Source organism: Nicotiana tabacum, chromosome 13, assembly GCF_000715075.1.
Source record: "Nicotiana tabacum cultivar K326 chromosome 13, ASM71507v2, whole genome shotgun sequence".
Taxonomy (NCBI): Eukaryota; Viridiplantae; Streptophyta; class Magnoliopsida; order Solanales; family Solanaceae; genus Nicotiana; species Nicotiana tabacum.
Window position 1 is genome coordinate 28,103,938 of NC_134092.1, and position 22,124 is coordinate 28,126,061.

The 22,124-nt window shown below is 35.6% G+C and overlaps 2 protein-coding genes across 2 annotated transcripts; one reads left to right on the forward strand and one right to left on the reverse strand.

Annotated features, from left to right (window-relative positions):
* The first annotated feature begins 2,600 nt into the window (after positions 1-2,600).
* Positions 2,601-7,062, forward strand: LOC107808595 (double-stranded RNA-binding protein 2). Its single transcript, XM_016633116.2, has 3 exons — positions 2,601-3,127; positions 4,125-4,344; positions 5,877-7,062. The coding sequence occupies exons 1-3, from the start codon at positions 2,882-2,884 to the stop codon at positions 6,827-6,829; spliced, it is 1,419 nt and encodes a 472-aa protein (XP_016488602.1). The 5' UTR covers positions 2,601-2,881; the 3' UTR covers positions 6,830-7,062.
* Positions 7,063-7,607: 545 nt separating this feature from the next.
* On the reverse strand, positions 7,608-21,619 carry LOC107808596 (mRNA-decapping enzyme subunit 2). Its single transcript, XM_016633117.2, has 8 exons — positions 21,323-21,619; positions 18,314-18,465; positions 17,549-17,676; positions 15,816-15,911; positions 11,989-12,141; positions 10,964-11,067; positions 10,818-10,885; positions 7,608-8,004 (listed from the first exon to the last, which is right to left on the reverse strand). The coding sequence occupies exons 1-8, from the start codon at positions 21,400-21,402 to the stop codon at positions 7,820-7,822; spliced, it is 966 nt and encodes a 321-aa protein (XP_016488603.1). The 5' UTR covers positions 21,403-21,619; the 3' UTR covers positions 7,608-7,819.
* Between the last annotated feature and the right edge of the window lie 505 nt (positions 21,620-22,124).

Below are 22,124 nucleotides of genomic sequence, written 5' to 3' on the forward strand. Positions count from 1 at the left end.
GAGTTCACACTAGACAAAATAGTCATTTAATTATTATCCTAATATTTAGGACTTTAAAAGAAACTAAAATTTCGATTATTAAATTTTTCCTTATTGAATTAAGTAAGAAATCCTAATATTAAGGACTTTAAAATAGATATTATTTAAGAGAAGTAAGAGTATTACGTTTCTTTTCCTTATGTATACTCACGGTAATTTCCATAGAAATATGCTCACATTGATTCCTCTTATTAGGGAACCTATAATTCTAACAACATGTTTCTATATATTGTTAGCAAGAGGTTTTGTACCTAATTAAATATTTATTCTAATTATTAAATGTAGTTTTCAATATTACATAAACCGATAAAGAGAATGATATTATGTTCGAGTACCAAAAAAGTTCGAAAATAATTTGTATCTTTTATACTATCATAAAAGCATGAAATCTCAACAAATAATTAAGTCTTTGAATTAATAAAGCAGCAAAAAAGTCAATTCAATTTTGTTTCAAAATTATCATGTAAGTAAACTTATTTGCCAAGTTGATAAAACTCTTAAGGTACACAAATTGTTTTACACGATAAGAGCATTTACCGTGAAATAAATAAGAAAATAGAGCAGAATTTATTATAATATAGTATTAAAAGTTAAATTGATAAAATGCTATGTTGAAGTAATAAGGATATAACATAAGACAAAAAGTATTCAAAAAAGTGCCATTATCATTTTCCTTTCTTTTTATATTCATTTCAATAAATGATAGCTCCCTATATTTTTCATATCGTATTGCATTATTTTTTATAATTCAATATCAGCTACTAAGACTTTATATTGTTATTTATCAATATTTTTCTAGGGGCTATAGTTGTATCTCTTCACTCACAAATTTCTAAAAGACCAAAAGATTCAAATTCTTCAATTTGTTTTATTATCTTTGAATAATTATTGTAAAGTATTTTTTTTGTTATTTGTTTATAGTATTTGGTAATAAAGATAAGAATAATTTTCATAAGATACATATTTCATGTATCATAAATCATAATAAGACACATAAAGACTTATGTGGAGTAGGATTTATTTATTTAATGAGCTAGCTTAGTGAGATTAACATTCATTATATTTAGAAACTTACATTTTTTTCTTTGTTTTTCAATAACTCAAACACATTATTTAACAAATATATATATAATTTTAAAAAAAAATTATATTTATTGCTATAGGTACACGCGCGTACCCTAAAACTAGTTATATATATACACACACGAGGAAAAGCATGAAGTTGGCTGCATTCAGATTAGGAGAATCCCATTTCAACTTTTTCCTCTGTTCATTTATTAAGGTGTTGTTTATCAGTAATCTAACAAATAAAAGGACGGCAGATGAGTTATTTAATAAGTAGTATCTCTTTCCCTCGCTTATCCACTCCCTAGCTTCTCATTAATAACCAACGAATTTACTTTTTATACAAAAAAAAAAAGTTCGGTTTACTGATCTCCTGCTATGCGAAAGGTCCTGGGAAAGGTCGGACCACAAGGATCTATTGTACGCAGCCTTACCCTATATTTCTGCAAGAGGCTGTTTCCACGGCTTGAAACCGTGACTTCCTGATCACATGTCAACAACTTTACCAATTACATTTATAAAAAAAACAAGAAAGAAAACGATCACTTTTTACACTATTAAATTATTTAAAACCAACTACACATACTTTCTTAATGGCAAGTGCAAGTTGACAATAAAAAAAATGGTAACTTGCAATATTCAATTAAACTAAGACAAACCCCTTTTTCTTAGCAAAGTATTCACCGATTCTTCAAAAAATTATATTATATAAAAATTATTTATACTATTAATAGAAATCCACATTTTCTTACCATCATCTCCATTGAAAAAAGTAAATTTTAATTATGCACTTTTGACTTATATAACTTTAAGAGCCCGTTTAGATGAACTTGTTGTAAGTGATTTTTAAATCAAAAGTCATAAGTTAGAAATTCTAATTTTTGGCTTATTTTTATCATTTTAGCTTAAAACGAGTGCTTAAAAGTATTTTTTTACTTTATTCAAACACTACAAAATGGCTTAAAAGCGATTTTGGTTTAAAAACAGTTAAAATAAGCCAATCCAAAGGGGCTCAAAGTCTGTAACAACTCAATTCATTTTGTTCTTATGAATAATTATTGTCACTTCTAGTAAGATCAAAATTATTATTCATGCCGATAAAACTACATTCATCTCGTGGAATAAAATTTTCAACACATATTGCCTTCAATTATTCAACGAATAGTTTTTCAATATCATTTTATGTTGTCCTCTATTTTAATCTGTTTAAAAGAAAAACCATTTGATATATGAAAACTGTTTAGCTTTGAAAAATTTCTATTATGCTCAATATTATATTCTTATAATTATAAAAATATCATTTCACGCTTAAATCACACATTATATGGTGCTTTTAATATGTATTTAACGGATATTGTTTTTGAATTTTATATCCAGTCAACAAACCATATAAAATTAAGCTGATGCAAATTTATCCTTCTGTAACTTGTCATATGGACGCGTGCAGAGAATTAATGCACAATCTAATGAATGCGAACAAAAAGCAAAGGCTACATTTTAATTCTAGCTTACGAAGAAAAAGCTCAACATCTCTCTCCACTCTCTCTCAGTAAAACTTCTGATATTTAGCGTTCTCTCTCTAGAAAATCATTACATACAACACTCACATTTTATACATACAAAACCCTAGCAACTCTCCGATCCTCTTCCGACGATCGTCCTCCATGCCGCCGGCGAGAGGAAACGGAGCTCCGATTCACTTCATTGATCTCAGCTGATTTCATTTTGATCCTTGCTCCTGAGTATTTTTGTGCTTTTGTCTAAGATTCTAGAAGAAATGTACAAAAACCAGCTGCAGGAGCTGGCACAAAGGAGTTGCTTCAACTTGCCGTCTTACACTTGTATTAGAGAAGGTCCGGATCACGCGCCGCGGTTCAAGGCTACTGTTAACTTCAATGGAGAAATCTTTGAGAGTCCGAATTACTGCTCTACACTTCGCCAGGCTGAGCACTCTGCTGCTGAGGTTGCATTAAATGCACTCGCTAATCGCGGTCCTTCCTACTCGCTTGCTGCTAGAATTCTGGTATTTATTTCCCCATTTTAGTGGCAAAATATTGGGGGTTTTCCCCAATCATTTGTTTCAGATGGACTTTTTACGCTTTGCCTTTTGCGATTGATTTTACTGAAATGAATCTCTTTTTTAAGTTTTTAGAATATTTAGGAGGTTTTGCTTGCGAGTATAAAAAGTATTTTACACAATCAGGTCACTTATTAGTTAATTACAGGTAAATCTCTTGATAAGCATTATTTGGTAAGTTGGTGAAAATGATAATTAATCTGCTATCAAAGGTGAAGGTAATTTACACTGTAAGTGTATATAATTGAAATCCTTTGCCTAAATATATATGCATTAGTGACTTTTCGATTATAGTTCCAGTGAATATTGGTCATCTAGATTAAGAAGGTGGAATAAGTGTAGCCGTGTGAGGTAGCAAGGCTATTTTTAAGGGGGGAAATTTAGTTTTTTCTTTCTGGTTTTTATAATTGTAGTGGCTAGGGTAGCTTGCATGGGATACCTGCTATCTTCCAACAATACGGGTACCGGGTAACTCTGCCAACCAAGGTTATGGGAGAATTCACCTAATGTTGCTTCTAACAGGATTCAAACCATTAATGTATTTTCTTGATCACTACTACAGTTTTTCTTTATAAAACTTTTTTGCTAGATTTTTGGAGTCCAGAACTTTTGGAAGATAGTGCCAACTTCTAATGGTCTGTAGGCATTGGGTCTCATCATGTATTGCTGCATCATTTTTGTATCGTGCTCAATTTTGTAGTTAGGTAAACTTAATCCCCAAACAAATCTGAATCCCTGGCCAATATCACAAATATGCAGTAAAAATGACAGTGCAGGTAAGTAAGTCCGACATTTGTAAATCACAAATTGTGGCCTCCATGGATTTTATGTCATGACTAATTGTTTTGACTTAAAATATGGTTCTTACCATTAGTTGTGACAGTAGAAGGCTCATGGTTACTTTGGCATTTTGGTTTCTGATTCTTTAAACACTGATTTGCAGGATGAGACAGGGGTGTATAAGAATCTGTTACAGGAAGTTTCACAAAGAGTGGGAGCATCATTGCCAGCATATACGACTTTTAGATCTGGTCTAGGACATCTTCCTGTCTTTACCTGCACGGTAGAGTTGGCAGGCGTCACATTTACTGGCGAGCCAGCAAAAAATAAAAAGCAAGCTGAAAAGAATGCAGCCATGGCAGCTTGGTCGTCTCTGAAATTATGTAAGTGATTCCAATGTCTATTAACCAACTCATACTTGCTGCATGGATTATTTGGGAACCTTATTTCTTTATGAAGAAGTTATTGTAAAGCTGCATGTATGCATGTGTGTGGTGGCAGGGCTTATGGAGTTGTTATAAATGCCAAATCATGAATTGTGTGTGGATTTAGGGTTTTTTTTTTTGGGGAGGGGGTTACCTTCTAAACTTATTTTACATCTGGTGTGAGACTCTGCATGTAAGATGAATATATATATATATATATATATATATGTGTATATATATATATGTGTGTGTGTGTGTGTGTTGGTTTAATATCAACTTTTAGTTTATCAAGTACTTGAATCTCTAACGGAATTCTTTTAAGGGTAAGTGGTAGATTTTTTAGGCTGACGGAACTGCAAAGATACGCAGAACAATAGCTGAGGTGAAACTACAGCAGAAGCAGAAGAGGGAGGAGCAAGAACGAAGAGACAATTGAAAGAGTGAATTCAGAATCTAGGGCTGGCAAATGGATGTATCTATTTGGATTGTAGTGGAAGCACAGAATATATACCTGATATTATCAGCTCTTTAGAAAATAATAAATATATACCTGCTTATATAAAAGAATTAGCTTGTTGAAAAACTGATGAACAAAATCAGGATGGCTTCCATACAGACTAGCATATAGATGTTTAGATAGATAAGAGGATCAACAGTTAGCTAAGAGCTTAAGGTAAGACCTGGAGAATGAGGCTTCTTGGGAATCATGCAAAAAGTTATACGAGGATGAAAACCGGTCTTATCCTTAAAAAAAATAGAAGAATATGAAGTAGAAATCAGTGAACCTAGTGAACTTGGAAATTTTCTGTGAAGTATTTAGCTAGGCTCTTGTTGATTCCAAATTTACCCCTCCCAACCGCCACCACCCCAATCCAAAAAGGGGCTAGAAATTACATTGACCCAATCCACCACCTGCCTGTTTTTCCTTTGTACAAAGTTGCATACATCACAATTACCACCACCCCAACCCAAAAAGGGGGTAGAATCTTGACCCAACCCACCACCTGCCTGTTTGCCTTTTATATATGGTTGCATACATTACAATTACCCAGACACTTTCTTCTGGTCTTCCCAGCATTGCTGAATATTCGAGCAATTAAAAAGATTAAACCAGATATTTCTCTTCTATCTGAGCTTCGTGACTTTCTTGTCCGGCATATTCATTAAAAATGATAAGCTTAGGAGGTCCAGGGATTTCCAACCTTCTAGTAACGACCTTGTTGAGAAGGATTTAAGTGCTAGAATATCATCAGTGCTGGCATGGCGTATCAAATTTTGGAAGTTCTATGGTACGAAAACTTTCAGTGCTGCAATCTAATGGTTTCCTGAATGCTTGTGCTTGCAAATCATTACATTTTTAGTTTCTATTTTTTTTTAATTAGATAGATATTCACTTTGTACACTGATGATAAGCTTTAATCTGTATTTTACTTTCATGAATTATAAGTTGCACTATTCTGCATGACATTCTTCTATTATTTGTCTATCAGTAGCGCAGCAGTCTGAAAGTTCAAAACCAGACCGAGGAAGAAATGATGAGCAAGAGCATGTAACTGTTGCACGTGCACTACAAAGGTATATTATGAAGGCAAGGCTGGCTAGAATATCATTCCCAATTAAATTTCCAACACCCAATCCAAGACCAAGTGTACAACAGGCTCCATCTACAACGTCAAAACTCCTTCCCCTAATATGTCCTAGAACAGCTCCTCGCAGTAGGCCGGTCAGTCCATTATGTCTAAAACCTGCTACTCAAAGTAGACCCTTTGATACTACAGAAAGCGACACATCATTGAGTCCAAGGACTGCTCAAGCCATAAGTGCCATTTTAAGTGACAGCTTTTCTGTAGATAGCCACAAGGTTCGAGCGGAGAAGTTCCCCGCTGCTAGTGCAGCCCCATATATTCCTGTCAGGCATTTTGGCCCACACCATCGAATGGCTCCTCCAGTGACCATACGGAATGCAATTCATGTTTACTCTGCACCACCGCTTCCTCCACCATCTAGGTCGCCAAGTGTTATAAGGTCTCCGGGTCTGGGAGTGGCACCACCTGTCTGTGTAAGACAGGCAATGCCGGTTTATGCTGCACCCCCTATTCGGGCAGAAAAGCTCCCCACATTAGATACAGCACTTCAAGTAGTGGAGCCTACCTTTTCTAAAGCTCCACCTGTTCAAGTTGAAGAACCAGTAGCTTCAGAGGGACCTGAAATTCCGGTACATGAATTACCAACTTGTAAAGCAGTGCCAGGCAAGCCAGAATTGGCACATGAACATTCTGAAGAGCAACCATGTTCCCAACTCCAACCGACTAAGAGAGAGGAGCCAGTTGACTTTGAAATTTCAAGGAGCGTGACAATACCTGTGGAAGGAACAAAGACTGCAGCTGAGGAGAAGCCACAGGAGTCTCTAGAAATTGAGAATTTGAAACAACTAAAGATATGATGTATTGTCAGGCATGGGATGGTTCGGACTGCAGAACCTTCAATAGGCTTTCGTACTAGGATTTAGTTTGTATGTTCTTATGTAGTCTTTAAAAAAAAGTCTAAATCTGTCAGTCTGCTTTCACAATTTTCATTTGGAATAGTTTTATTGAGATAGTTGTAGCTACCTTTTTACCGCAGTTCCTTTACAGTTCAATACCAGCAATTCTATGAAATTACTTGCAGCTAGTTGGATATATAGTTATAATACCAGTCAAAGGGCTTTATCGAATAACAGTTAGTAGCAAAAATGCCAAAAAAGAGACCTCTCAAAACTAGAGTTTCACCTCATGTGTATATGCTTGTAGCTTCGGTAATCCGTTGAAAATGCAGTATCGTTTCACTTTATTAAAAAGTAAGATGTCGAGTTCTCTTACTGTTCCTTTAAATCCCTCTTTGCTGGCGATTGTAGTAGATTTCATTAGGAACTGTCCTTCGAGCTTCATCCAACTTAAATGTATAGATAAATCGAAAAAGGCCTAAAATTACCCTTATACTATTTGAAATATACCACTTTTGTCCTGCGTTAAATTTTAGTACCAAGAATATTTGCATAAATATCCGAAATTTGCCAGAGTCTGAAAAAATACATAACTCGAGTTTAAGGCCTCCATGCTAGAACTGTCATTGCTCGAGAAGAAAGACAGCAAGATGGAAGTACGGACTCAGTTAGGAGTTCAGGCAACACTGATACGTAGGAAAATATAGTGTCCAAATTAAAAGGAGTGTTTTTGCATCTACTAAAGAACATGCTTGACTATTCAATACAAAAGGTTCCTGTACATACTGTACATGCATCACAAACCTTTACCTGAACAGAACAGCCACAAAAGTACGAACTTGTCTGGCGGATTAACATGAAGAGACCTAGATTTTGTCGACAATTGATGTAGTAACTGAAGCTATATGTGCACATGAAACTTGACAATCGACCGTGACTACACTCTACACTTCAAGAAGAGAAGCCAGCTTCCATTGCACGATATATTGAAGCAGTGTCAAACCGGAAGTTTCTGAAGCTTTTGCCAGGACCTGTGTCTGGGGGATGTGCATCAGCTGCAGGCTTGTTCAATTGAATCTCAGTTAAAACTGAGCTGCTCCCAGTGGAACTATTCTTTGCGTTCCATACACTTTTTCCTACATAAAAGAACTAAACCTTATCAGCAAATTGTATAAAAATTAATATGCTGTGTCCTAAGCACAAGATATTAAACGAAAGTTAGCATTATAACTCCCACTGGACTAATGTAATGCATAAAGCTTAGGCTTTTGATAAAATGCTGACTGAGCTTTTCTTTCTATAGCTAGTTGAATGTATTGGAGGTAAGTGTAACTACTATCATACTTCCCAACTTTTTTCTTTAAGCAACTGAGAGGGTGGGTGACATTTTCTTAATCAGATTAGATTTGGTGAGCTCAATTTAGACCTTATGCAATCACATTCTACTCTTTCCTGTAAGTCATTGACTATTCATAGTTATTAATCCCTCTGTTTCAGTTTATACGGCGTTGTTTGATTGGGCACAAAATGTAAGAGAGAAATGAAGACTTTGAAGGTCGTGGTTTTTTAATTTCTTTTGAGAAAGACTTTGAAACTTGTGGTCATTTTTTATTTCTTTTGAGAAAGACTTTGAAACTTGTGGTCTTTTTTTTTTTTTTTTGAGAAAGACTTTGAAACTTGTGATTTTAAATATGCTTAATATTTCTGTGGCTATAAGACTTTTAAAACTACTAGTCTTAACTCTTAAACATGCCATAACATTTGTGTGGTTATCATTAAGGGTAAAATGGAAAGTTCAAGTTAAATTATTTCTTCTAAATTTAGAAAGGCGTCGCTCCTTTTTAAACAGACTAATAAGGAAATAGTGCCAATCCTTTTGAAGTAGAGGGAGTACCTTTTAGACCAAAGAAGAGTAGATGAACTAGAGGGGAAAGTTGGAAGGAGAACATTCTAACATTCTTTCATTCTGCTTTGTCTTGGTGAGAGGGCTTCAAGTAAGGTTAGAAGTATCATTAAACGACAGTCGACAGCTGGTGTATCTTCCTTCTACTTAGTACATCTCAGGTTTAACGACATGGTGTATCTTCCCTGTACTTATTAAATCTCAGGGGTCCCTAATGAGTAATGAAGTCATCTTAAATAAAATATACCTTGGATCTTACAAAACACCTCACATAAAGAAACAGAGAGGAGAGGGACCATTATCCACTACCATAAGTCCATAACAAACTGAATCATACGATATCCTTTACCAATTAAAAAGAAGGTGAAGGGGCGCTGTGGAGAAGAAAATTGGATCAGTTATGCAATGTAGTCACTGGTTTCATGATTATTGAGATCAACCAACCAACAAAAAAGAAAAATGAACAATTCCCTCTACACCCCACCCCCGTTTTTTTCCTTCAAGGGTGGAAGAGATTTAGATAGATGCATTTAACCCAAGAGAAAGGTTTATTATATTAACAATATAGGGGTACGGAGTAGGGACTTGAGTGGGTGGGTTTGGGGAGGGGGGGGGTGTTGAGGTGGTTTAAATGGTGGGAGAAAGGGAATTAAATAAGGAACCAGTTATGTCAGCTCATAAGTTAGTATAAAAATTAGCCAATTCATAAATTATTACCCATATTAGCCAATTAGCTATTTGTCGCGGAAAAAAATGTCAATCTTTTGCTTTCTTCTGAGTGGGTGTTGTTGGAATAGATTGGATACATCTTAAGGAGTTTAAATCCCAGTTTTGGGATGATTTAGTAGAGTTTTGAGTTGGTTTGAATTGAAAATTCGAAGTAGAAGATGAACATGGAAAAAAATTATGTGTATCACACTGTGTATCATTTGTGTATCACATATGTATCATATTTGTATCAAATGTGTATCACATATATATCCATGTATACCTGTGTGAGATATATGCGTTATACATGTGTCGCAGAAAAAAAATTTGAACTGGATTTTAACTACGAATTTTGATACCAAATCAGTCCAAATCACCTCCAATCTTCCTCAAATTTTGCATATTGACTCATCTATATGTTTTCAATGAATTTCGACCATAGCTATTGAAAAAAGTCCATTTTTGCTTAGATTTTTGGATTTTGTATATATATACTTTTTTGTATTACATCACCTTGTTTGCTACTTCATCCATGAAATTTCCTTTTCGTCTTGCATCTAATGTTGCTGATCACGCTTAAAAATATGGAAGGAGATCTTTGCGTGTGATTCTTGGAGAGAAAAAATCCTTATGCAAGTTTTGTATGTGCTTTGGCAAGTTTTGGTAAGTCTATGATTAATGGCTATAGGTTGGTAAGTTAGAACTTATTTGGGACATTTCCGTATGATTCCCATTAAATAACCCAAGAGAAAGGTCAAGGGACTAAAAGGCAGAGATCCACTTTAAGGGCAGCCCGGTGCACTAAGATCCCGCTATGCGTGGGTCTGGGGAAGGATCGACCACAACGGTCTATTGTACGCAAGCTTACCCTGCATTTCTGCAAGAGGTTGTTTCCACGGCTTGAACCCGTGACCCGCTGGTCACATGGCAACAACTTTACTAGCTACGCCAAGGCTCCCCCTTCAGAGATCCACCTTACCCTATTTATATGTTCCAAACTATTTATAATCTTTGAAATGCGTACTTGGATCATCATCTTAGTTACCTTACTGTCTCATAGTTTGATGCAAAGGGTAAAGTTTCCACTTTATCTTGATGTTAGATATACAAGTAATCTGCAGTAAAATATGACTATTCAACTCAAATGGGAGAAATATAAAATTGGCCAGCATTCTAACCCAACCAACTTGATGTAAATTGAAACTTCATTAAGCTAGTTTCCCGGAGGACAGATAAGTAATCGAATTCAAACAACAGTCAAGATCAACCAGCTAGATGACGTGTTAGCTAGTAGCTACTACAGAAGAGAGGATTTGGGGAAATGGAGAAAGAATGCACCTCTTGAAGGCCTATCCAGTCTAGGTGCTACTGGAGGCTGATGTGCTGAAATCCATGATCTCAAAGATCTGTGAGAAGTATTTGGAATCATTAGCGAAACAACTAAAGGGCATCCTCCAGGTTTACAAACTAAGCATTTCACTCACGTTAAAAATGGAGAAACCATGTAGAGCTTGAGGCCAGTCATCCCACGAGATATGACGTCATTACTTGCTGGTTGAAGTTCATCCAGTCTTTGCCATGCAATTTCCTGAATTCAACATGCAAACCAACAAATTTTAATTCCCAGAGGAAGCAGTCACAGTCGGATTCTCGTATTTGAAAATGAGCTTTGCATATGTACAACCTAAGTGATTATACCATGCCAGCTCCATATACAATCCGTAAATTTTAGAACACATGCACGTGTTTGCATGCAATTTGTGCGTTGTGTAGAGAATGATCATCAATGTTAAAGTAACCAATGGGAGAGCAAAAGAATGTGCATGTTACAAAAACTAACTTATAAAGATTCCTGCAGACATCAACCAATTAAAGAAGTGTAATTCTAGATAGCATCTTAAGTATCAACTTCATGCAAAATCATGAGAGGAAAGACAATCCTTAGCATATCTTTAGTGATCGACATTGCAAGAGTAACTCAATTTTCCTCCGAAAATAAAGTTCAATACTTCATCCAAAAAATAATGGCTATAAAATCCAGCTGAAATGTATCAGCATGACATACCTACATAACATAAATCTCATCCAACAGGTCATCACTAAACTTGATATACATAATACATGTCATATGACACTGAGAAATGTGAAGTTCAATGGCAAGTAAAATTCCATAGGAATCTGCTGCTCCATATAGTCGTATTAAATTAAGGTAGTAAGCTCAGAAAATTATCTATTAGCATGGGCTCCAAAAAAACAAAATTCTTACACAAAATGCTAAAGTCAACAAAGGCAAGCAAATGATATACCATCACTCTAAAAAACAAGTGTGCTGGTAGACCATACAGTAATTCAACATTAGCAATATTTTCATTTAGCTGGGACAGCATAAATCCATCTATTAAAGATAACAAGAAAAGGACATTGATGAACAGATTACACTTTGCCACGAGTGTTTCTGCGATACTGATCTCCTTTTCAGCTTTTAACTTGCACAAAGTATTTCACTTACACTAATTTCTTTTTTAGTTTGTGGGGCAAATGATGTATCCTCTTTCACTCCAGCTATTATGTAAAGCCGCACTCTTTGCTGTCCAAAAGTCATTTCAAGGAATTCATCTTTCTGAAGAAGTTTTGATACATCAAATCCTGTTTCTTCCAAGACCTGCATCCAATACAAAGCATAATTTAGATATTTGAAGTCAAACTGGGCACTGTATAAAGATAAACCATGGAAGGTAATTACTTAAGGTTGTCAAAAGGGCAAGAGAACAAAATAAATAGAAATAAACTGTTGCTGCCAGCTCCTCAAAGGATAATCTTAATCACATATAGTACCACCAAGATTTCATAACAGTTACAATCTTCAATTTGGAGCAGTCAGATTCAGTACCAACTTATTAAATCAGAGTTTCCCTCTCATCTAATCCTAGATCCTATCCATGCATTTATGCTCATTGTATCCTTACTCAACTACTTTAAAAGTAAACTATTGCAGACTTTCGGTGACTCCTAGATAGCTTGTAACTTAGTTTCTGATAAACTGATCCATTCACAATAAAGAAATTAAATCAGTTCCTGCTCTTTTCCCTTTGAACCACAAAGCTCTGATCCAAAAAACAGAGGAACCAAAAATGCTACTCCCTCCGTTTCAATTTTTGTGACACACTTTCCTTATTAGACCGTTCCAAAAAGGATGACACATTTTTATATTTGAAAATAATTAACTTTAAACTTTTCAGTTTACCCATTTTACCCGTAATGAGAAGTTTCATAGCCACACAAATATTATGGCCCCACAAAGCTTTTATCTTTCAGCTTTTACGACCACAAGTTTCATCTTAGGCCATTGCTCCTCCTTTAACCATCATCTTCGGCCATTGCTCCTCCTTTATACCATGATACACCAGTACCACCATGGGACATTAAGTATAAACCACATACTACCCATTCCTCATGTAGAACATAAATTGAATTTTCTTCATGGACTGGTCCAACCAGCTTTCTCCATAATTACAAAATATTTGATGTCTCTTCTTTGCACAAAAGATTCAAATTCAACAAGTCACAACTACCCCTCAATCAATATTGAACAAGTTGGAGTTGGTGGTATGAATCCTCATTGTCCATATTGCTCCATTTTAATCTATCTCAGACAAATGAAAAATTAGTTTCTCTAACACTAGAAGTTATCTACATTTTCAATTGGCACGTAAATCTCTAACAATACTTAAAAACTCCTAGCAACCAATGGACCTGCAGAACGTATTAACATGACTAATTCTTTTTTTGTTTTGGATAAAAGGTAAGGGTATCAAAATATCGATTACTGAAGCACCAACAAGGTGCATGTTTACAAAAGCATATACAAACTGGTCATAAGACCAATTATTTATCATTAACACAGATAGGTAGGGAAATCCATCAATTATCTATGATATTTACATATTCATGTTTTGACCAAAATGACAAGGTATAAACTAAAATGTTTGAGTTGGTGCACAGAATAGCAAATTCCTCTGATGCATCTTTGATTCTGCTCCTCCCATACGGACCCAAATTATACAAAAAAGGAATTGTTTGCCATTGCTTCCTGTAAGTCTTTTGGATCGGCATTCCAGTCCAGCTGCTAAAGACCTTCGTCACCCTACTGGCTATCGCTAATCTGATATTGAACAGCTGTTGGAAAATGTTCCATAACCCCATGCTGTTTTGTAATGCAAAAACAGATGATTTGAAATTTCAACACAGGTAGTATCTGCTGCAGGGGAATAGCCTCTTTTAGCCAAATTTTGATGAGTGAGACGGGCTTCATTTAAAGCTTTCCACCCAAAAACATGCAACTCTAAGAGGAGCTTTTGCTTTCCACAATAATTGCCGTGGCCAGTCAACTATTTCGCCCTCTAAAAGACAGAGCGTCTTTGTAACCAGACTTAGATATCTGCGCCTGCTGTATGCAAGCCAAAACAAAGAATCCCCACTTTCATCAATCCACCTTTCTCCCCAAGTCTTTTGAGCAAATCTAACAAGCTGTCCATTTCGCAATCGTGGCAATTTCTTCCAAACTTTAAATTCCAAGAACTTGGTATCACCTAAAACTCAATTCCCACTAACTGGTAATGCCTATACCAATCTTTTTTCTTCCACTATGCTCTATTTTTTGCTAGGTTTGCATGGATTCAAAGAGATTGTAGGTCTTCTAAGATAACTTCTTTTTATGTGATTTTAGGTCTACCTCGTCCCCATTTAACACCTTCATTCACCATTGTTTTAGGCCTATGGAACGGTCCATCTAGAGGTCGACTTAGTACATGACCAAATTATCTCAAGAAACATCTCAGTTTATCCTCTATATATGCTACTTGCACCTTATGCCGAAGTGGCCATTTTTAATTTTGTCTAATCTTGTATGACCGCACATCCATCTTAGAATTTGCATTTCTTCGACACACATCTTGTGGATGTGTTGGACCTTAGAGGCCCAACATTCACTCTCGTATCACATTGTTAAATCTTACAATTGTTCTATAAAACTTGAATTTCATTTCAATAGGTATCTTTCTATTAACATTCCGGTAGCACTTCTCCATTTAAGCCACCTTAATTTGATTCCATGTTTATATCTTCATCAATCATACCATACCATTTTGCCGGATCATTGAACATAGGTATCTATTTTTTTGCATTTACGCACCACAATACAATACCTCACTTCACTCTTCTTATGTTGGCTAAACTTGCAATGCATCTATTGAATCTTACTTCTACTTATCCTAAAATCCTTACTCTTTATTGTGGTTCGCCATCAAACTTTGATTGACACCCTAGTATCGTCAATTAACACAATATAGTGCGCAAATAGCATACACCATCGGATCTCATCATGTATAGCATGTTAACTTCACTTGTACAGCTTTAAAAGTAAAATTAGGTGACCTTAGTACTGGCATTTACCAGATATGAGGAGACGTACATAAAATTGGATAAACTTTTATCCCAAGTGCGATTAATGTCATTAGGGTTGGCACTGATTTCTGATTAATGCTGTTATAATTATATTAAGCCCCTGAGAAATTACAAGTTAAAATAAAAGTTAAATAAGAAATCTAGGTAAGAAAGGAAAAGAGAGTTGGTAGTAGGTGCAGAAGAACAGACCCCTCGGTGCTTATCCAATCCCCATCACATTTCTTAGGATTGTGTTTCTCTCACGATCTCCTTTTAATGTGATCTTACAATAGTAAGGTCACGTGCTCATAGTTAGAAATATGAAACAATCGACAAAATTTTGGATCACAACTCAATAACTGAAAGACGAACCAAAAGCCAACTTACATCGGCTGATGAAATCCCTCCTAATAGCCCCAACTATATGCAACGAAACCGCCCCTCCCTCCCCCCCCCCCCAAATATCTTTGCAAAAGGTCTAAGATAGTTCGAGCTAAGTAATTTTTGCAAATAAAGATATCTCCTGCATAAGAAGAACTGAAAACGGTACCAAAGAAACATGAATTTTAATGGGAAAAAAGGAATGAAACCTTACTTTAATAATTCAAAGAAGAAGTTCAGCTTTTTATTCAGTAAGATATTTATATGTGCATATCTAATGATGATGGAACTCAGAAAGGTGGGGTGAGCCATTATATCATCGCTACCAAACTTTATCCTTCACTGTCATCTCTTAGGCAAAATCAGTCACCTTAAATCAACTAAAACCAATCAAGTAACAGATAGCCTTGTATGCTTCCACAAACATTTACAAGAATCTTCAATGTCAATTGGAGCATCGTTGAACTAAAGAGAATTTACTTCTTGGTTAAAAATAAGGTAAAGAGAATTTACTTCTCTAACTGCACAAGTGTGGTCCTCTTCATCCTTATTCTTTTTCCCACGTGGAAAACTCCAACTTGAACCCTTCCATCCCTTTACTAACAAGCACTGCATTTGACATAAATAATCTATCAGATACTCAAAATCCAAAAGACACAGTTTGAACAAGAACTTAACAGTACATCAGGAAATAGAACCTTGAAACATAACAACAAAAAGATGACCAAACAAGCACCATGGCCATAAGAGGAAAAAAAAACCTTCTGACATACCAATTATTACGTAACTCAATTTTCAACAGACTCAGGGAATTCAAGGAACTTTTGATGTCATAACAGAACTTCACTAAATTGAAATAGAATAGAAATCGGAGTGGCAAAATCTCGGCTCTTGGTTGCTTCACTGCCTAAGTATATTGTAACACATTTTCACCTGCATAACTATTTCCTTTTCATGAACTTCCAAGATTTTATATTGCTGGTAAAGAAGTATCAACTTGCAGTTTTCAGAAAAATGCTAGGATGCTAAAGGGTGAAGAATTCTGAAAACACAAGTTGGTAACAAATTATCATGTATAATTGGTACTCCCTCCGTCCCAATTTATGTGGTGGTGTTCGGATTTCGAGAGTCAAAGGAGTTTCTTTGTAACGTGATTTTTATATATGCCTTTTAAATATTTTAAAATATTAATTACTGTGACTTATAGTACTTTTTATGTAATTTACAAATATGTAAATTTTATTTCAAAAAACTTAAAAATTCTATGTCCGAATTCACAGTCAAAGTAACTCATTTGACTCTCGAAATCGGTAAATCGCCACATAAACCATGACGGGGGGAGCATAAGATATTAGATTACAGTGCTTCGTTTAAGATGGCATCATGTTTTCCATCGTCACTTGCTGATTTCACCAATTGCCATGATATCGTCAGCAAATAGCATACACCATGAGACCTCATCTAGTATTGTGGTGGATAACTAGGGTTAACAAGTAAAGGCTCAATGTTGATCCCTGGTGTAAACCCACAGTTATGAGAAACTCCTTATATCACCCTATTCTTGTTCTCACGCTAGTAACGGCTACTTCATACATGCCCTTTATGGCACTTATATATTAATATGAATTCCTTTCTTCACCAACACCACGAAAGGACACTTTTTGGTGCTCTATCATATGCTTTCTACAGGTTAAGGAACACCATGTGTAAGTTTTTCTTCCCCGTGCGATAAATTTCCATAGATCTTCTTAGCAAGAATATAGTCTCTGTCGTCTACGACAGGGCAAATCCAAACTGATTCTCGGCCATTCTTGTAATGTCCCTAAATCTATGCTCCCGCACTTTTCCAAAGTTTCATCATCTATGACTCAAAAGTTTAAGGCCTTGATAATTTGCAACAACTTTGAATATATCCTTTGTTCTTATAAATTAGAATAGGGATATTGAGGATAATCATCGGATTAAAAAGAATAGAGAGAGAAATGACTGCAGTTGAATGAATATAGGTCCTCAAAAAGTCAAAGCAGCAATGTTCTAAGTTCCAGTAGCATATTAATCACTGGGTCATACATGAATTTTTTGATAAGGGACTGGTTCATACATGAATATAGGTCCTAAAAGATCACAGGCTTAACAAAGCACAAAATGTTGAACACCAATCAACTATAAGAATCTGACAAAGATGGTATTTATCTCTTAAGGAGAAGGAACTAGAATATGCAGCTCTCAAAGCAAACAAGACTTACCCTTTCAAAAGTTTCATCAAGGATGATGGCCCCAGTTACAGGAACTCGAACCTTGTAAGAGGTAAAGTCCTTGAATATGTCATCTATGTGAGGAACATATGGCTTTAAAACATCACAACTGTTAAACACTGTCATTGATTAAGGAAAGCCAGAATGCTCATATGCTCATCTCCAGATACGCAAGCCAGCATGGAATTAGTAAGCAAAACAACTTAGGAATGGAAGTAAAAAATAGTGACCCTATAATATATGTCCACCTTATACTATCAATATAATTCTTTCTTTAGATAATCTTATAAAAAAATACCCTTACTTATAAAAAGTAATTCTTTCTTTCGATTTTACATTTCCAATCTTCATGAAAATTTTGCATGTTCAAGGAGCTCCTCAAACAAATTTAAAAAAAAAAAAGAAAGAATACAAACAGAACACTCAGCCCTAAGTAAGCGAAACACCTAAACCTTGGCCCAACAATGACCATATATAAAAAAGGAAACAAGTATATATATTTTCCTCTGGAGGACAGTAGCAATATCACAGTTATCCCGCACCCTTCTTTTGGATTAGTAATATCAGCTTCATACTTTGCGATCAAATGGGTGGAAAGCCGGTCAAGTGGCTAATTATATGCAAAGAAAAAGAAGAGAGGCATTCAAGTTCAAAGAAGTAACAGCATGCAAATCCCAATGAAAGAGGTAAGTTGCGTGCAAGATAATACTCTGCATTTAAATAATTGTCGACCTAGGTCCTATCATCAAAGGATACTTAAGGATGTAAATTCCTTGAGAGTGAAAGACTTCAATGATGGATTTTTTTCTACAGAATTGTCTTCATAAAACCAATGTGCATACTCCACAAGAAATAAAATCCTCTCAAATGATTGCTGATCTTCTTTTGGCACGTTCAAAACAAACCGACTGCGTCAAAAGAAAAGGTAACATATTTATCAAGTAAAGATACAAAATGCATAATTTCACAATTATCTACCATAAACCAAGTAAAGTCAAATGATATAACAGGGTATTAGTACTAACTTTAAGTAATTGCAGATGAAATAGAATACACTATATGCCAGGAAAGAATGCATTTTTATTGAAGTCGTAAGCTTTCATTACCATGAGACAAAAAATTAGCTTACCATGGTATAATATTGACCAAAGAAGCAATATGTCTTCCTGTCCAAATAAAATACTGAAAAAATTGCAAACATTCATGAATGATTAATTATGGAAGCATTGTTATTATTCTATTGATCAACCGATCAACCACTCATCACTGCCAAACTATTTGGAGTGATCTATACTGACTACTATATCCATTTTACTCTACTGAACACCTTTTGATTCCAACACTGGATCTCCTTGCCCATTTAACACTACATGCAGGTGTCCTCGAATGTTAAATAGGCGGTACTTGTGTCAATCACGGGTGTGCAAAATCTGCTCTTACGTTTCTACCTTTTCCGTACTTTATCATTACTTGAGTCTTCCGGATGCCAATTTAACCTACCCACTCTCATTTTCATAATTCAACAGATGTCCCAAGCACTAGAGGCTGGCTGAGTGATTGAAACGTGAGTAACAACTTGGAAACTGTAGATCTGAATTCTAATTACAACACTTAGTGTGGGCAGATATCCTTTAGACTTGATGGGCAGAATTAACCAATACATATATTTGGATTATAGCAGGATCACCACTGGATTATTCTAAGTGTATACTAGCTAGTTCGGATGCCAGTCACCAAAAAAATAGATGTTGGTTTCAATGATGCACACCTAGGAGAACACATCTCAATGAATTCAATCATAAGTATAGAAACTATTGTCAGAACCAGTGTTTTAAAAGGCGTGGGCGTAAGGCGAGGCGTTTTACATATGCCTCAGCGAGGTGTAAGCCCCGAGGCACGGGGCGTAAGCCCCATAGGTATTTAATTTTTAATATTTTATAAAATAATATAATAACATAAATATTTATAAACAGGTAAAATTGCATAAAAATTGAAGAAAACTATAAATATGTGAAATATATATATGTGTGTGTGCGCGCGCGCGCGCGCTCCATCCCCACAAAAAACTAGTCAAAACAATCTATTATACGCTACTTACTTACAAGCACAATTAATTTGAGTCTAAAAGAATAAAGTTTTCTACATGGAGGAACAAAAAAGATGATTAACCTGCAATTTAAACTTTGAACTTGCTGCTATGAAGGAGAATGGAGTTCTCTTTGTATTTTTAAAAAAAAAATATTCGTTGCTTTTGGGAGATATTAGCAGACTAGCGTACAAGATAAAAAATTGGGAAAGACCATGAATTAGAGCTTCAATCAATAAAAAAGGTCTTAACTTTTAAATTTAATACTTTTGAGTTCCTTTTTAAACCTTTTAAGTAATTACCAAACTGATTTTTGAGAATTTGGGTATTATATGAAGGACTTATTCAACAAATTTTGTTTTAATTTTAAAAAGTCTCTGGGGCTTACTCCTCACTAAAAAAAACGCGCCACAAACGCCCGGGCGTACGCCCTGAACACCCGAGCGTACGCCCCGAATTGTTGGGCGTACGCCTCTTGAGACTTTCGCCCCACAACATCGCCCCGGGTCGTTTTTCGTACGCCTCGCCCTGGGACTCGCCCCGAAAACGCCTTTTAAAACACTGGTCAGAACAAGCAATAGATCTATAACGCAGTGAGAAAAAAGAGTTTAAAGAAAGTATTTGTTTTAAGCAGGGCACAAAATACTCGAGTAGAATTATATATTCCTTCCTTTATTCAGTCCCAACAGTCTCAGCAACTAAGAAATTGAACTTGCCCTTACATTCAAGAAATTAGAAATTCCATTTCCCACATTTATTAATTTATCTTGGGTAGTCATAATTCTACAACCAAACAGAGAACTCTCATCACATGAAGCTGTCGAATTACATGCAACTAATACGACCCAATCAATCAATAACCTTCAATTCAAATACCAAATTAGTAGGTCATTATATGAATCTACTACTTCTTATAACATCTGCGACCAGGTCAGCTTGCTTGCACTTCGATTATTCCCTTGACTACCTGCATCCCCTAACCTGTACAAGTACCAAATGACGCTAAGCACCAAAACTTACATAGATCTCAAGAATTAACCTAACTTTCCTGCTTTCTCGGGGTTCTAACTCTGATCTCCCATGGTATTCATTCCAACTACATCACTAACCCACATCATTGGATGCTAATCTTCTATATTTTAAATTGAGGTCCATTTCATTCTCTATTGGATCGTCCTTATTTACACTAGCTTTTAACTCTATGATCAACCTACCGGCTACCACAACCATCCTCTTTTATCCTAACTCAAGACCACTAACCATTGGGTAGCTCGCATAGGCAAAGGTAACACTAATATTTTTTTTATGACACCAATGTTCGGGCCAGCTTGCACTCGCCTCGACCATTCCCCAGGATACCTACTACCTCCCACCAACAGAGGTATCCGAGATAATTCTATCCACCAAGGCTATAAGCAAAAATCACCTAGTAGTATTGCCTCCACCGGGATCTGAACAGAGACACCATGGTTCTCTTACCACTTCATTAACCAGGTCACACCCTTGAGTGCACGAAGTTAACACCAATTAACACTACTAAAGCTAAATTTTGAAATTATGATCGCTACAAGTACACTATTTTACAGCCAAGTCCGAAAAATAGCTTGAATCACTAAAAATTGCAACAACAAAAAAGCGTAAACAAAGTTTTGCACAATAACATAAAGAGCAACAGGCACCTGCAAAGATCGTCAAGGAGTTCCTGAGGAGGAAGGCCATTTTTTGAAGGAGCACTAGAAGATCGATGAAGTCCTGACATTTTGAAGACCTAAAAAACTAAAACCCTAACTTCGATCTGGAGATTTTCACGTACGTATATACATATACTACTACGTATTTTTGTATGCTCAGCGTACACGCATATGAGTATACATACGGAGAGAGAGAAAAGAGAGAGTCGGAGTCAAAGTCGAGAGGAAAGAGCTCTTATTATTCTTAAAAATTGAACCCAAAAAGCTCTTCCTCCTGATTTTCCCTCTTTCTGCTTCTGAACTTGTTGAATACTGAGTGATGATGGTGAGGGTATTCTCGGAAATTCATTATCTGTGATTTACTTTCCTTTTTCTTTAATCATCATAATTGACGTTCACTACTAAAATCCAATCGCGGGTATGGCAATAGATAATGTTAACTTGCATACCTTTTTTAATCATAATTAAGTTAAGTACTAAAATCAACTTATGCAATTAATGTTTAAACTTGTAACAACTATTCATGGTATGAGGTCGAAGAATGTGTAATTTGCATACCTTTTTAAATCATAATTTACATATTAATATTAAACTTGTGACACTTTGATTTGTAGTACGATTTGCTTATTGCCATATTTCTTTCCTTTTCTTAATCAAAATTATGGTATACACAAAAATTCAATTGAGTGGTTAAGGTTTAAACTTGCGTTTTATAATTTGTTGTATGACGCCGGAGAATATGTGATTGCCTTCCTTTTTTAATCACAATCAACATTATGTTGTAAATCCG

Excerpts from the sequence above, each read along its gene's own strand:
- LOC107808595 (XM_016633116.2), top strand. The coding sequence starts at position 2,882 with ATGTACAAAAACCAGCTGCAGGAGCTGGCACAAAGGAGTTGCTTCAAC. Across the intron at positions 3,128-4,124 it reads CGCTTGCTGCTAGAATTCTG|GATGAGACAGGGGTGTATAA; the intron begins GTATTTATTTCC and ends ACTGATTTGCAG. Across the intron at positions 4,345-5,876 it reads TTGGTCGTCTCTGAAATTAT|TAGCGCAGCAGTCTGAAAGT; the intron begins GTAAGTGATTCC and ends TTTGTCTATCAG.
- LOC107808596 (XM_016633117.2), bottom strand. The coding sequence starts at position 21,402 with ATGTCAGGACTTCATCGATCTTCTAGTGCTCCTTCAAAAAATGGCCTT. Across the intron at positions 15,912-17,548 it reads TTGATGAAACTTTTGAAAGG|TGCTTGTTAGTAAAGGGATG; the intron begins GTAAGTCTTGTT and ends TGTCAAATGCAG. Across the intron at positions 8,005-10,817 it reads ACTGGATAGGCCTTCAAGAG|GAAAAAGTGTATGGAACGCA; the intron begins GTGCATTCTTTC and ends TCTTTTATGTAG.